This window comes from Glycine soja, chromosome 16 (genome assembly GCF_004193775.1).
Source record: "Glycine soja cultivar W05 chromosome 16, ASM419377v2, whole genome shotgun sequence".
NCBI classification, from domain to species: domain Eukaryota; kingdom Viridiplantae; phylum Streptophyta; class Magnoliopsida; order Fabales; family Fabaceae; genus Glycine; species Glycine soja.
Window position 1 is genome coordinate 3,103,547 of NC_041017.1, and position 16,225 is coordinate 3,119,771.

A 16,225-nucleotide genomic window follows, 5' to 3' on the forward strand; every position below is an offset into this window, starting at 1 on the left:
AGCATTTTTTTTCCATGATAGTTCTTTCAAGTTTCTCGTATCGCTCCGAGAGCATTATGATCATGGTTTCCGTTAATAGGTAAAAACATCGTGTATGTAAAGGTTATTAGCATGTTTGGGGTGACACTGAGATAACCAAAATCAGTTATTAGATCACTGTGAATCTGAAACAACATATAATTGTTTTGAAAAATCATAATGATAGTATGAATTTTGAGATAATCATCATGATTTTTTAAAGAGTATCCAAACATGCTATATATTGTCCTTGTTTCTGTTAAGGTTGGAATAGAGGAAAACAAGATACACCTGTCTTCCCTAAGTTCTTATTTGGTTTATCCTTTAGTTGCTGATTTTGTGCGTGGACACATGTAAACAGCTAAAGACACAGTGGTAAGAAGTGAAAATAAATATTCAATTAAAATGTATGATTTTACGCTAATAATTGATCACAAATTATTAAAGAAATTAATTTATATGACTTGTAGTATAATTTTTTTTTATTAATAATAGTCAAAAACAAATTCTTGAGAATTACAATAATTTATGAATCATATTCAACTAATTAAATTGAACTTTTGAGTGATTACATAATCATTTCATATATTTTTTTTCTCATTTTTTTATGTAGACATTTAAAAGAAATTCTCTTTATTGCCGCATTATCTTATTTATTAGTATGATATGTCAAATGATGCCATTTTATTGTTTTTTTTTGTGTGCCTGAGATTATAATTTTGTTTTATGGCAGACAATTTTACTTCAGTTGAATAAGACAGTTTTTGTAAACTTAGATATATGTGTAAACTTAGATTGATAATATGTATAAATCTTATTTATGGTAGACAATTTGTTTTATGTCAAATTTAACTATTAGATATATGTGTAAAAACTTAGACTGATAATATGTATAAATTGAATTCATTATTTATAATCTATAACATTACAACATATAAAGAATTAAAAGACTCTTATGGATTTTATTTTTCTTTGAATATTTTTATTCTTTAATTGCGCTTGATAATTGATTTTATTCTCCTTGTATCATAATTGAAGTTTTAACCTTTAACTTCATATTTTATTTTTTTATTAAACTTCCTCTCTCTTTTTATTTTACGTTTTATTTTAAAAAGTATGTTAAGAAGCACGAAGTATCTCTATTTCCCTTAGTTATTTAATAAATTTATTGATTTTTAAAATAGTATTTATTTTAGAATATATAAATTAAATGTTTCTTAATTATTTGATAAATACATAATTCTGTATTTGCATAAATCAAAAGGAATCAGCAGAATGCAAAATTGCCCTTAGCAATCAGCATAAGCATACATTTAAACGTCCCTAATGGCTTGTTCAATTTAAAGATCTATTGTTAAGTTCAAAGAGTGTCTTTAGTTTTGTGTCCCATATATAGATATCAGACACCCTTTTCGGTGGAACTATGTGCAAAGCTCAAAACTTTACCAAATCTACAATCTTCCCCTTCTCTCACTCTTTCTCTCTCTCCTCCCCCCATCTCCTTGATGAAGTAGTGCAATCAAGCTATGATCAAGCCTTTTGGGGCTTCGATTCATCATCTTTTTGTGCTAATTAATTAAACACTTTGAAAATTAATTTACCATGTCCACCATGAAGAACAATTTCAAAGACCAAGACCATCTCTACTCTTCATGGAGCTTCTCAAAGCTAATGGCTTTCTTCTTCCTCTTAATCTCCATCTCCTACCTCTTCTACTCCCTAAGATTCGTTAGCCACTCTTATGATTGTGATCAAACCCCTCACAATCCCACCATCACTCATCATATTTCTTTCAACACCCCATCTGAAGAAGAGTCCACACCCCCCTTTGAAGAACTCACCAACATTTCCCACATAGTCTTTGGCATAGGAGCCTCAGCAAAGCTTTGGAAGCAGAGAAAAGAGTACATCAAGCTATGGTGGAGGCCTAATGAGATGCGAGGGGTTGTGTGGTTGGAGCAAAAGGTCAAAACTGAAGCTCAAAATGAGGACTTCTTGCCCCCATTGAGGATCTCTAGTGACACTTCAAGGTTCAAGTATAAGAACCAAAAGGGTCATAGATCAGCTATTAGAATCTCACGCATAGTGTCTGAGACACTCAGGCTTGGGATGGAGGGTGTGAGGTGGTTTGTGATGGGGGATGATGACACGGTTTTTGTGGCAGAGAATTTGGTGAAAGTGTTGCAGAAATATGACCACAATCAGTTTTATTACATTGGGAGTTCCTCAGAGAGTCACTTGCAAAACATTTATTTTTCTTATAACATGGCTTATGGGGGTGGTGGTTTTGCAATTAGTTATCCCTTGGCTGTGGCATTGGAGAAGATGCAAGATAGGTGCATTCAGAGGTATCCAGGGTTGTATGGCTCTGATGATAGGATTCAGGCTTGTATGGCAGAATTGGGAGTTCCACTCACCAAGGAAAAAGGGTTCCATCAGGTTAGTACTTTGTAATTTTTGTTGATTTTTTTCATTGCTTTTTTCTTTGTGATTTGTGATACTGTTATTGTTTGGTTTGTGACACCTGTGTTACTGTTTGGTTCCTAGGAAAACTATAGGGAAATAGGGGGAAGGGTGAAAATAGATAGAAAATGGAAAGACATATGACAAAAGAAATTAACAGTCTGTGACTTCACATATTGACTTAGTCAACCAATATGAATGGTATGATTGTAATGGAGAAAGTTAATTATTGGAAGTGGCGGAGAAAGTGGGTTAGTGAGAACTGAGAAGTTGGATGGTTTTTTGGTTCACATGGGATAACTAAAATTAGACAAATTTTATTAGGTTGAGCTTAATTTTTTTTTTTTTTTGTATTTTTTTACATCAGGAGGTTATATTAAGAAAAATATGTACAGAGACGTTAAATATGTGAGATTATATAAAATTTTATGAGACCATATTTTTTTAAATTTAATTTTCTTTTTAGAGTTTAATTTTCTATCTGTGTAAACTCTTAAAAGTTTTATACGGTATGTTATTGTTATAGGCCTTTGAAAATTTCGCTTTCTCTTTATTAACTCCCTAAAAGTTCTGTCCATTTTTAAAGATTTTTTTATATTAATTAAATGAACTTTCTTAGGATAATCTCTCTAACGTGGAAAAATCTGAGAGGTAGGAGTACATGATAATTTGTTGTTTATATCAACAGAGATAGCTACCTCTTATAAAAAAAAAAAAACAAAGATTGCTACCTGGCCATAGATATCATGGCGCCTAACTGTAAGATGCAAAAACAGAAAAAGACACAGTCATTAGATGCAAAAGCAGAAAAATACACAACCTTTAGATAAGTAGATGCCAAAACATAGATAGTATACATTTAATCTAACTTTTTTCCTCGGTCATTTTTTGGGTGCATAAGTGGACACCATTTATTGCTACTTACCTAATGTAATTGGATTTTAAAGTCGACACTGACAGAAAGGTAGGACAAATTTAATTAAATTGTCAATTTATTTGGTACCACTAAGTTAAAGATCAATTAGATTCATTTTACACCAGGGTCATCTTCGAAATCATATATGGTCTCACATGACTTCCTTTTTCAAACCTAAACCATTAAACAGCAAGACCACCTCATTACCGGTTCCAGCTCTGACCACCAACTCAAAAGGTCAATTTTATACTAAGTTGTTGATTTTTGCGTCCTTTCATTTTCTTTCCTTGTCTCAATTTTTGCGTTTTAACTCTTTTTCTCATTTACATTTTACTATATTTGATACTCCATAAAATGATAAGAAAGCTCATGTTGTTGGGGAATATCTATGGTGCAAGCATCCACGTGTCACACAATGCTAATTTTGTTGTGGCGTGGTGACTAAGGGGCAGTTTAAGGGACCCCACTTACATTCTAAGTTAGGACTTAGGAGACATAAATATTAAGAAAATAAAGTTGGGTCACACACAACGAGACACGTCGCAGTCTCCACGATGAAACCATATGCCACAATCTGCTCCTTGGTTGGTAAACTATTGTCCACTGTCGGTAGGATAAATAAGACCCTTCCCAGTTCCTACTTCACCTACATAAATTATTGTTTCATCAATTTGTAAAACTGGTTACAGTACATAATTAAAAACGCGTTGTGAGGCCAAAGCTAACATGTGATTTCTTGCTCTACCAAGTTCTTCACTTCCTCTTGTGTGTTGATTGGTTAAACATGCATGCGACTGTAAAGGGATTTAGTTCAGTTGATTGAATGATTGGATGCCAGAGTCATTTGACATTTGTCTTCTATTCTTATTGATAAAAAAAAAAAAAAAAAAACATACACATTAGGATTTCCATTTTTTTCTCTAACTGTACAGGTTGAAAATAAAATATTGAGTAGTCTTATACAGATGAACATGTATTTTTTCTCTTTTTCTGTATTGGATCATAGGTAGCGAAGCTAGTACTTTGGATATTGATTAATTCAAGTCAAGTTGGGTGAATTCATTTAAGAGGGTAAAGTTTTTTCAATACTTGTTTTTAGGTTAAATCATTTATTTGTTCCTTGAACTATTTGAGAATTTTTTATGTAGGTTTTTATTTTTCTAATTGTATTTTAGATTATGTAATTACTTTTAACCAAATCCCTAAAAAATTTAAAGCTATTATAAATGGTCATTTTTTTAAGGTTTTAAATTGTCAAACTAATACAGAATTTACTTTCTATAATTTAAGGTCACAATTAAAAGAAATGCTCTAAGGAATATCCAAAGTAGCTTATGGACTAAGTAATTTAACATACACAAAATTCGAACATGACATTATCTAGGAAAAACCAAATTCGTAACTCTTGCAGTATTTTTACACTTTTTAAAAGCATAAATTGTTAGGTTTTAGGAAAAAATTAATCGAGAATCCAAATCCTACATTAGAATGTTTTGAGACAGAGTAGTACTATTTGCAGAACATTTATCTTGTTTAATTTTTCCCAACATTTGACATTGCTTTGCTCTGTTTTACATTGAATAGTTTGACGTGTACGGCAACCTCTTTGGGCTTCTTGCGGCCCATCCAGTTACACCACTGGTATCCCTCCATCACTTGGACGTGGTAGAGCCCATATTTCCAAACATGAGCCGGGTACAGGCCCTGAAGCGTCTGAATCGGCCCATGAAGTTGGACCCGGCTGGGCTCATACAACAATCAATTTGCTATGACAAAGCCCGGACCTGGACCATATCCGTTTCATGGGGCTATGCGGTTCAAATTTTCCGGGGCATCTTCTCAGCCCGGGAAATGGAGATGCCAGCAAGGACATTCCTGAACTGGTACAAGCGGGCGGATTACACGGCGTATCCGTTCAACACGCGGCCGGTCAGCCGCCATGTTTGTCAGAAACCGTTTGTTTATTACTTGTCTAGGGCAGTGTATGATGAGGGTGCTAATGAAACTGCAAGTCAATATGTACGGGTTCAGCAAAACCCGGAATGCAATTGGAAAATGGAGGATCCAACCCAAATCAAAGTGGTGCATGTTTATAAGAAACCCGACCCGCATTTGTGGGACAAGGTAACTTCAAACTTCACATTTCTCTAATAAAAATGAATGGCTCTTTTAATGTTTATACATACACACGTACGCATATTTGACTATGAGTAGTGTTAACAAAACATCTTTTATTTGTTGAAATTCACATGGAACTAATTTGAGAACGAGACTTACATCTTTAATTTCATCTATTAGAAGAGAATGTGGAAAATAGGCTAAGTTGTTAATCCCCTAAATAAAAAAAAGGGTGAGTTGTTAATATTTCTATATTTGCTTAATGTGGTGGATTTGATTTTTGTTGGTTTGAGCAGGCTCCAAGAAGAAATTGTTGTAGGGTTCGACGTACAAAGAAGCAAGGAACTATGGTGATTGATGTGGGGGAATGCAAGGAAGATGAACTTGTTGAATTGTAGTTAGAGGTCCTACACATCAATTGATAATTCTTAACTCAATCGTTTGCTATATGTATTTTCTTCTTTTATATATAATGATTTACTTTGAGGATTTCTTGGCGGCTAGTGTAAACAAAGATGAGGGCTAGAAGTCTAAACTAGTATAGTAGTATTTTCCTTAAAACGTGTACTATCTTTAACCAAAAGATTACGATGGGAGATGCTTGTCACGGTCAAAATGTCACAAAATTCAACACTACGGTCTAAATTATCAATTTTTATCTTACAAATTAAGATATACAATTTGGGGAGTAAATATCTTAATATACAAATAGGCAAATCTTGTTTTAGTCTGAGTTGATACTATGGATGACAACTTTTCTTTTAAGTATTTAACCTAGCTGTATATTCAAATAATTTCATTTCATATCACTTGTATTTATACAATTGCACAAAAATAATTATCTTCTTTATAGCTTGTGATTTATTTATTTAGGTTTGTTTTGTTTCTTTATTTAAACAAAACTTCAATTCACAATTTATGAAAAAATTGACCTCTGAAATTATTAATACAAAATAGTAATAAAAAGTACATTTTAAAATTGATCTCTGACATATATTTTTATTTATGCATGGTGACATAAGAAGGCTACATAGGTATTCAGAAAAGAAAAAAAAAACAAGAAGGCATACATAGGTTATCAAAATTATCTAATATCTATACAAAAAAGGTTATCAAAATTATTATTGTTATTAATGAAATTTAATCTTTTTATTCAAATGCGGAACTTTATGCATGAAAGAAAATTAATTATTCTCTCTAAATATGAAGGTTTACAGATAAAGACAAAACAAATAACAACAATTGAATTGTCTAAAAAATTTAAATGCATCATTAAGATACACACTAAGAGTATTGTATGAGTTTTTTTTTAATTTTTTTGTTTTTAGGAAGAGTATCGTATGAGTTAATAGGTATAAACTTATTGATTATTTTTGTGTGTGTGCGAATTAAGGATATTCTTTAGCAGACAGTTGAAGATTCGTATTTTTAAAAGCAATATTAAGAACCCTTTAAAGATGTAAACATAGAGAAAGTGTGTTTTATTTATCTTGATAATGTATAGATAGTCATAAATCAAACTCTGACCAATACACTGAAAGAATCCAATTATCTATCAGTTGTATTGACTTTGCTAGTTGGTCTGACATACAGTTCAAAAAAGTGAGCAGAAAAAATAGGCAAGTAGGCAAAAGGATTTAATTAATTTTTCCATTTATTTTCACGAAAATAAATTATTAACTTCACAAGAAGTATTACTTTCATTAATCCGAACTTCATATCTGCATTAGAACATATTCGGAAAGGACTTGAGTAACCTTAAAATAGACATGAGCTAATAATAATAAGGATAAATTGTGTTTCAAGTTGGTTAAAATTAATTTTAGTCCATACATTTTATAAAGGATAGTTCTAATCTTTGTATTTTTTTTAATCCAGTAAATTGTGTTCCTGACTCTATATATATTTCATTTTAATCAGACAAGGAACACAATTTACTAAATTAATTTAAGAAAAAAAATATGGAGACTAAAACTATCATTTTTAAAATGAAAGGAACAAAATCAATTTGAGTCAAGAAAATTTACCCTTCTAATAATCATGCAAGTCAACTCATTGTTAAAGGACTTGGATCAAGTGTTGCACAAGTGAGGAGTTCAGTATTTGCTTCCAAATGAGTCATGTCCTCCTCATCCAAGGTAACCCAAGCTTCTATGCCATCTCCCAGCCTTGTATCCACTAGGATGATGAGATTCATAAACATTGAAACTGAACCAATTGAACCAACACCACTCACCCAAGTGGGCTTTCCCCACCCAAAATCAGCCTCATAATACCCAAAATTGCACCAACTACTAAACCCAACATAATCCACTACTTCACCCTTTGATCCCTTCTCACTTATTGCCCCAAGACTCTCCTTCATAATTGACCTTCCCTTATCACCTCTCAATTCTTCAACAAATTTTTCATCAACTTGTGATATTGATTTCCTCAACTTCCCCACCAAGTCCTCCAACCCCATCTCATCATGATCATCACACATTTTCTCCGCAGCCACCAACCAAAGAAGATTTCCCATTGCATGTTGAGGACAAAGAGCCTCATCCATTCTCCTCCTAAGGTTCACCAAATGAGTCACCAAAGAAGGCCTTTGTGTGCCAAACCGTACTTTAGACACACCCATGAGGGACTTCCACAACATGGAAGAAACTATCTCCAAACGTGTGGAAGTTGCTGTCCCTAATGTTTGAGCCTTGAGTTTGGCTATATCTGAGTTTCTAAAGAGAAACCTCTTTGTTACCCACTTGCCTTGTTTGAAAAAAGAACCCCACATGCGCATTGATAAGTCTCTAAGCCATGGATTGTTGTTTGTGGGGAAGAGAGCAGATCCTATAAAGTTTGGTTTGGTTAATTGGTCACAATTAAAACCCTTGGCTCTTTCTGACCACCCTTTTATAAAGGTGCTTAGTGCAGCCCCATCTAGGATTCTATGAGAAATGCACAAGCCAATGGCAATTCCTCCACATTCAAAGATGTTTACCTGAATGTTAGTCACATAGGTTCCTGAATTTGATCCTTCAGAAACAAGATCAGTGGGAAGAAACTTGTGAAGTAAGGTCAACTGAGGTTGGACTAGAAATTTATCAAGAGGACACTTCACTTTGGCTTGCACAAAATTGGCACCTTCATCATTGCACTCAATGGAAAAGTCTAATTCTTTGATTTTGCCACCAAGAGGATAGAATTGGGTTAGTGTCTCCGATAAAGATTTTTTCAGCAATTCTAACCTCTTGGGGACTTCAGAGAGGCAAGTTTTGTCACTGTTGGGTGAGGTGTAGTATAGGATTATGGGAGCATATGGTGATGGAATGAGGTGATCCAAAAGGGAAAGATTGAAGACTCTCAGGTGAGAGGGTGTGGGAGAAGAAGGCCTAATGTCTTCTCTAGAAATGATTTCTACTTCAACTTTCATCCTCTCTTTTTTGGTTCTATAGCTTGTGTGTGTGTGTGTAATGGTTGCACTTGCTCTTGTAATTTGATTGATATATGCATTGGTGGGCTAAAAGTCTTCCCAATCTTTATTGTGAAAGTTGACTTTCCTAGCACAAGAAGGATCTTCTCAATGAAAGATGCTACCGACACTTAATTTGACATCAGGAAAAAGTTCATTTCGGCAATAAATCACTACTGTTTGTTTGAATCAGAAATGTTGAACTTGTCAATTTTTTTAGAGGGAGTAATTAATGCTTTCGATCAAACGGTAGAATATTCAAAGGTTCCATGAATCAGTTGTATGTTTAACTAGCGTAATTTCAAAGAACAATCAATCAGATTCGACATTTTTTCTCGCAGGTTAGTGTCATATAAGAAGAAATATGATCTTTTGTGTGGGTGAAATTACTAGTACAAAATCTGCCATGATTTAATGAATGTGTTAATTAATTAAATATTTGGGTTTAGTTAATTTGATTGATAGATTTGCAATTACGGTTTAAAATTCAAAATTTTAGTTATGTCAGGATTGAAATTGATTTAAAATGATAATTTTTAATGTTTAGATTAAATGAAAAGTTACAAAATTCATATTTTTTGTATTACTCGGAATCATATCGAAATATGCCTGGAGCTATTGTTAATTTTCTGAGTAATTTCTTGTGGCGCTAGAAAATGAAAACTTTGCAAATTGGTTTGTTTAGTTGAATGTGATGGGTTTTTTTTGGTGAACAGTTGAATGTGATGGTGATGGTACTTGCTGGATATGAGGAGAGCATCACTCAGCCGTCGGTATTGACAATAGAAAAGGCATTAAGACTTTAAAAAAAATTATGGATCGATCACTGCATTTTTTTTTTTATCAAAAACAATTCTATTTGGATGAAATAAGATTATTATAAATAATAAAAAAATAGTCTATAACTATTTAATGTAATTATATATTTAAGATTTAAATTTAAAACTATTAATCAAATTGAGATAACCTTGTGCAGGCCAGCAAATCTATGGAGCAGCCAGTGGTCCGGTGCATTTTATTAAGACTTCAAGACTTGCTAAAGAGACAATGTACTTCAGTACTTACACTAAACTCGTTTGTTAGATATGCCTTTTATCCAACGATATTAACATGATATGCTGAGTCAGTTTGGCATGTCTTTTCTTTTTCTTTGATTTCTCTCATACTTCTTTCATAGGAAAGTATTTACTCAAAATTGACTTCTTTTTCATACTTCTCTCGTATTAAATATAGAACTTGATTATTATTCGGTTCCTTTTCAACTGTGTTGAAGGATATTTTAGTAATCTTAAGGAAACAGGCCATGTCAATGAAGTGATTTGTCTGCTAGCTTCAACAAGAGTAAATGGTCAACCATAAAATTACAATCCCGTTCTAAATGAAGTAAAAACTAAAAAGGACATTTAACCATTTGGTTATTAGATGAACTTGGATGCTGTTATTGGATGAAATGGGTAATCTTGTCATAATGGTATATAACACATCATTTGGCACCATTGGGTGTCAAGGAAATAAAATATTGCCTGAAAACTCTAACGTAGATATATATGACATAAACCTTTTTTGTCTCTTGCACGGAAAAGGATCCAAGCAATAATGCAATCCAATAAATCTATATAATATATCCAAATGCATAAAACTAATTACATTCATAACACTCCCTCCCAACTATTCCTGATAACCACCTATTTCTCAATGATAACAATGACTTCTTTAACTTATCTTTCTGCCCTTTTAAGTATGAATATTTTGTGAGAATAAGGAATTGACAAAGAAGTCATCCATTGAAATAAAAACAAAGGTATCAACGTTAAACCAAAACTAGAATTGTACTTTAAAAACTAAAACAATACCACAAATTTCCAGGTACGTAGATCACTTAATCCAGCATTATATATGAGGGTGTATATATTGCCATTTCAGAAACCACATGCTACTTCTAAAATGTGCCAAGCTAAACAACAACAAAATCATTTTTTTTTCTCAACATTCTGTAGTTTTATAAAACAGAATTATTCCTCCTGACCCTGAGCATGTTTTACATTGAACACAGGACCTTTTGAATAGTCCTCTCGATGCAAAACTTGCTTCGGCAACTAGTCACTGGATGGGACCTGGATTCCATGAAGGTGAAAATCAATTACAGGACCATATACAGTTATAATCTAGCTATTGACACAAAATTTTCTGAGTTTTATTATTTATAATTACGTTTTTTTAGTAGTGTTTCATGGAATCACTTTTGTGACAATAAAGAATCCATACTCCACACTGACCACACACCAGTCCAGTGTACCCAATTTCCTTTCAATTTTTATTGGCAGTCTCATAGGAGACATTCTGTTTTGGCTAAGTCATAATTAATTGCTTTATTAATCATTAATAATCCGGTTACCTGTAATTGAAAAGTATGAGGAGCATGACGTTATATTAATCTAATGACTCAAACTCAATAATGCACGGATACGAGCATCGATCCGTGTCGACAGTATGTTATTTTTTTAAAATATAGGATATGATACATTTACTATACGTATTAAAAAAATTAAAATTAAAAATATATTTTTATTAAACATTAATAAAAATAGAAAATAACTATGAACCAAAAATATGGAAAGATTAAACCATCAAATATCCTTAAAAGGAAAGATTATATCTTAATCTTATCAAATATATACAAAATCTGATTTTATATATCTTTATTTTGGTGTTACTCGTTTTATTTTAAATTTGAGTATATATCATGCTGTATCCGTGCTGGATCGGAACAATATTTTCCTTTTCTGAATTGGTATAAGATTGGATACGTTTGGAATACGTATCTAGGGCGTATCCGAGCATATCAGTACTGGATACGTATCCGATACCGGTATGTTGGCCAAAAGAAGTATCGGTGCTTAAGAACTCAAAATATTCTAAGTATCAGAATCCACTGACATACATCTTATTGATTTATTATTATCAATTGTTACAAATTAAGGATGATAGATTTAGGAAATTTGGGGTAGCTAGCCAGTTACCCGGATTAAGATTCCCTAAAATTATGGCATTCATGCATTCACTTGATAAATAACTAATAATCAAAAACATGAAACTCGAATCAATGTAATATTCATTCAGTGATCGATATTCCCATTCCCATTCACATGATTAGGCACAAGAGTCTTGAAATGATGAATCAGAGCCGTGAGACTGTCGTAAGAAGAACCACCTTCTTGAACAGCTTTCCAAGCCTTCTCCTGCATCTCTTTGGCCTTGCTTCTCATTCTCTTCCCTTTCTCTCCATCATCCATCAACCTCTTCACGGCACTCTCTATCCTCTCCCCACTCACCACCTTCTTCTTCCCCTCGTACGGCGAAATGCTCCACTCCGCCGCCCCCACCTCCACCCCGAACCCGTGCACCTCCGTTATCAGCTTCTCGTTATAGTACTGGTCCCCGAAACCCGGCATTGTCACCATCGGAACCCCGGAGCTGATCGCCTCCGCCACCGCGTTCCACCCGCAGTGCGTTAAAAATCCTCCCACCGCAGGGTGGTTCAGGATCAACGGCTGCGGCGCCCATCCCTTAATCAGCATGCCTCTGTTCTCCTTAGCTATCTTTTCCTCAAACCCTTCCGGCAACCACTTTCCGGAAGAAGAAGAAGAATCTCCTTCTTCTCCGTCTTTGTTTTTGCGATGCACCACCCAAAGAAAACAATGCCCTGACCCTTCGAGTCCGGTAGCAATCTGGTAAAGCTGCTCGTCGGAGATGAGAGAAAGGCTTCCGAAACAAATGTAGAGAACCGAAGATTCTTTCTTTGAGTCAAGCCACGTGAGACAATCGTGTCTACTCTCATCAACAGTACTACTTTTCACCGTCTTTTGCACCATGAGGGAGCTTGGCCCAACATGCCACACCTTGCGCCCTGTAAGAATTAATACAATATTCATCTCAGACCTAAACTCCACTAAATAATCCTAACCAAATTCATCTTATGGATTTGAAATTAAAATTGAATTGTTCAATCTTTAACGAAATTAATTATTGCTTAAATTTTATTTATTTTTTCTATTGAAATTTTAAATTAGTCAGAATTGTGTTTCTTGAAAGATGGGAGGGGTTAAGATCAGAAAAATATTATGGTCAGTAGTTACATGAAAAATGTTACATCCTTGGATGAACAATTATATATTGATACATAGGTATTATATAAACATACCTTTTGAAATATTTTGAAAAAAAAAAGTTTTTTTTTCTAATATTTCAATTTTTATAGATGAAGCCTTGTTGGATTTGGAAATCCGTTTATTATATTCCTAACCCGAAGACTCTTATTTATTATGTATCTCTAATTTTTATTAAATTATATTACTTATTATCATAATAATCTATGGGTGTCTATTCAAATTTATCCTTTTAGCGGTAAAAGGTTTCCAGTTTGGAATAAGAAAAAAATAACCTGTAAGTTTCTGGTAGTGTTGAGTGTACTCGGCGTCGAGATCGGCGAAGCTGTTTACGATGACGCCGTGACTGTCCTGTTCCCCGTCGAGGAGAGATTCGGTTAAGGCGGCGAAACCGGGGGAAGGCTTGACGGGGAGAGTTAAAGGGTGGGGTAGATCAGGAATTAGAAAAGGCCCAGAGTCGGAAGCGAAGGCTTCAGGGTGGGTTTTAATGGCGTGGATCATGCAGACGTCGAAGATGGAAATAGGGTTGAAGACTAGCCGCGAGATGGAGAGTTTCTGGGAGAAGTCTTTGGTCCAGGTGAAGAGGATGTCAGGGATGAAGACGTCCGGTGGAGAGTGTTTGACCAGAGACTCGAGCTGGGGCATGATGAGATGCGCCGCCATGTGGATCTTGTAGGCGGTTTCATTGTTGGTGGCGGCGGAGAGGTGCTCGATGCCTTCCGGTAGCCCTACGTGGGCGTTGGGGAACTTGATGATGTGGACGCGGATGTGGTGGCCGGAGGCGGTGTCCTTGTCGATGTTCTGGTCGAAGAGTTGAGCGTTGGCGGGGGTGGTGATGATGGTCACGTGCTGGCCTCGTGCCGCCACCAAGCGAGCCAGCTGGACCAGAGGGATTAGGTGCCCCGGTGAGAAGAATGGGAGGAAGTATATTTTCAGTGGCCGAGATACTGATGCTACTCTTTCCATCTCTTCTCTTACTCTTACTCTCTCTAGTCTGATGATACCCTTTTTTATTTCTTTTTTCTCTTCAAGATACTGCTTTTTATATACGTAAAATGACCAAGAAAACTCCACGAGTTACACGATATTGCATTATTTTATTTAATGACTTTATCTAACAAACATTTTTCTCATATTTGCGCACATGCTTTTTTGTTTTTTAACGGCCAAAATTGTATTTTTGTGTCCTGATTGTATTTAATTTCAATTTTGTTCTTCCTAATTTTGTCCTCCTATTTTATTCAATCACGCAATCTTGACCTCTTAGTATAAAATTGGACGTTGACCGTCACGTGTCACGTTCTTATTAGATAATAATTATCGCTGTCATGTTTTGATTGAATGTTAACTTCATGAAAGATAAAATACATTATTGTTGTTATTGACCAATTAAAACATGTGACAGTCATCATCTAATAAGAACGTGATAGTCAACATTTTTTTTAATAGTCAACGTCCAATACTTGACTACAAGATCAAGCTTGTGTGATTGAAAAAAATATAGAACAAAATTCGTCAATAATTTTAAAAAAGAATCAAAATCAAAATTAGAGACAAATGTAATTTTACCATTCTAATATATATACACACACATTAATTTTGTTTAAAAGTGCCCTCATCCTCATCATATTGTTATTATATTAGAATATTGTATGGCATGCGTTTATATTAGACTATTGTATGGCATGCGTGGCTCTCGTGGGAGTATAGTTTATCTAGATGCACTTCTTTTCTCTAAGATTTATCAGAAGAAACTAATTTTTTTTATTGTGTTTTGTGACTAAGATGCATGCTAGTTCCACACCCCAAGCTTGACTACAAACGCCATAAGCATAGAATTCGAGGCTTTGCTCTAGATGGTGCCTAGCTATATATTTATCCATATATTATTTATCATGTCACGACATTGATTGACTTGGATTCAACTTAAAATGAGAAAAAAAAAAATCCCCCATCCAGTAAATGTTGTTAAACATGCAATAATATACTTCTACTTATTGATTTTCCATCTTTCAAATTTCCATTTTTCTCTTCCTCCGCCCCTCGCGTTAACCTAGTTAGCCTACTTTCACACTTTAATACTAGTTCGTTCTTTTCTACAAGAAAAAAAAAAATCAATATTTTCGATCTGTTACCAAATATAAGAAACCTTTAATTACTTTTATCTCAATTAATAAACTTATTTTTAAAATATCTTTTGTTTAATAAGGAATTTACACCGAATATCAATTATCAATAAAAAAAGTAAGAAAAAAGTATTTTTAATTGAAATTAACACAATGTAATAGTATTTAGTAAAAACTCAAACATTATTTTATGTTTGGTAAAAACACAAACACACTAGGGCCAAAATTAATTAAATTGAAACTTTTTTTTGTTACGAAATTGTGTTTCCATTTTAATCTTTTTGCAATCCCTATACTATAACAAATTAAAATGCGGTTTCATTTTTGTTGTCCCAAATACAAAATATAATCATGATTTAGTTGTGCTTTATGCCTCAAAAATGACTTTTTCTAACATGCACAAGTGGTGCTTCCTTTGGTATCGTCCACAAGTTTTTTGGACCATTGGATATATGACTTAGTAAATCGATGGCAAATATTTTTTTTAAGTTACTCTGTTTTTATAGTTTGTTTTGGTTTTAAAAATAAGAAAAATAATTTTAATTGAAACAATAATTTATGATTGAAACCGGTATAAAAATAAAAATTTACAAGTCTTCAAAAATTGCTCACGAGTGAAAGGAAAATAATAGATTAGCCCAATTGGGCGGAGAATGGTCCTCTTGGATCTTGTCTAGATCGTGGATAGCCAAATTTGTTTGGTGGGTGGAGCTCCGTCTGATTTAATGGGTATTCCATATATATATATATATATATATATAGTGTGTGTGTATTTTATAAAAAATACTTGAAAAGGATAAAAAGATAAATATATTTTTATAAAACATATTATGGACAACAAAAATCAATTTTAGTTTTCTATAGTCTAGTAACTCTGAGTTATGATTTGATTGAAAATTTTGACAAAATTCTTAAAATCTATTAATTTTCATTACAAAAGAAACAGAAACTATTGAAAGTTATT

At 33.7% G+C, this 16,225-nt stretch overlaps 3 protein-coding genes across 3 annotated transcripts; 1 reads left to right on the plus strand and 2 right to left on the minus strand.

The window, feature by feature from the left end:
- The first annotated feature begins 1,389 nt into the window (after positions 1-1,389).
- On the plus strand, positions 1,390-6,208 carry LOC114390815. Its single transcript, XM_028351704.1, has 3 exons — positions 1,390-2,457; positions 4,982-5,521; positions 5,812-6,208. The coding sequence occupies exons 1-3, from the start codon at positions 1,621-1,623 to the stop codon at positions 5,911-5,913; spliced, it is 1,479 nt and encodes a 492-aa protein (XP_028207505.1). The 5' UTR covers positions 1,390-1,620; the 3' UTR covers positions 5,914-6,208.
- A 767-nt stretch (positions 6,209-6,975) lies between these two features.
- On the minus strand, positions 6,976-8,989 carry LOC114389602 (vinorine synthase-like). Its single transcript, XM_028350304.1, has 2 exons — positions 7,543-8,989; positions 6,976-7,236 (listed from the first exon to the last, which is right to left on the minus strand). Exon 1 carries the CDS (start codon positions 8,928-8,930, stop codon positions 7,563-7,565), a length of 1,368 nt encoding a protein of 455 aa, XP_028206105.1. The 5' UTR covers positions 8,931-8,989; the 3' UTR covers positions 6,976-7,236; positions 7,543-7,562.
- Positions 8,990-11,882: 2,893 nt separating this feature from the next.
- LOC114390620 (UDP-glucose flavonoid 3-O-glucosyltransferase 7-like) lies at positions 11,883-14,166 on the minus strand. Its single transcript, XM_028351422.1, has 2 exons — positions 13,411-14,166; positions 11,883-12,876 (listed from the first exon to the last, which is right to left on the minus strand). The coding sequence occupies exons 1-2, from the start codon at positions 14,099-14,101 to the stop codon at positions 12,086-12,088; spliced, it is 1,482 nt and encodes a 493-aa protein (XP_028207223.1). The 5' UTR covers positions 14,102-14,166; the 3' UTR covers positions 11,883-12,085.
- Between the last annotated feature and the right edge of the window lie 2,059 nt (positions 14,167-16,225).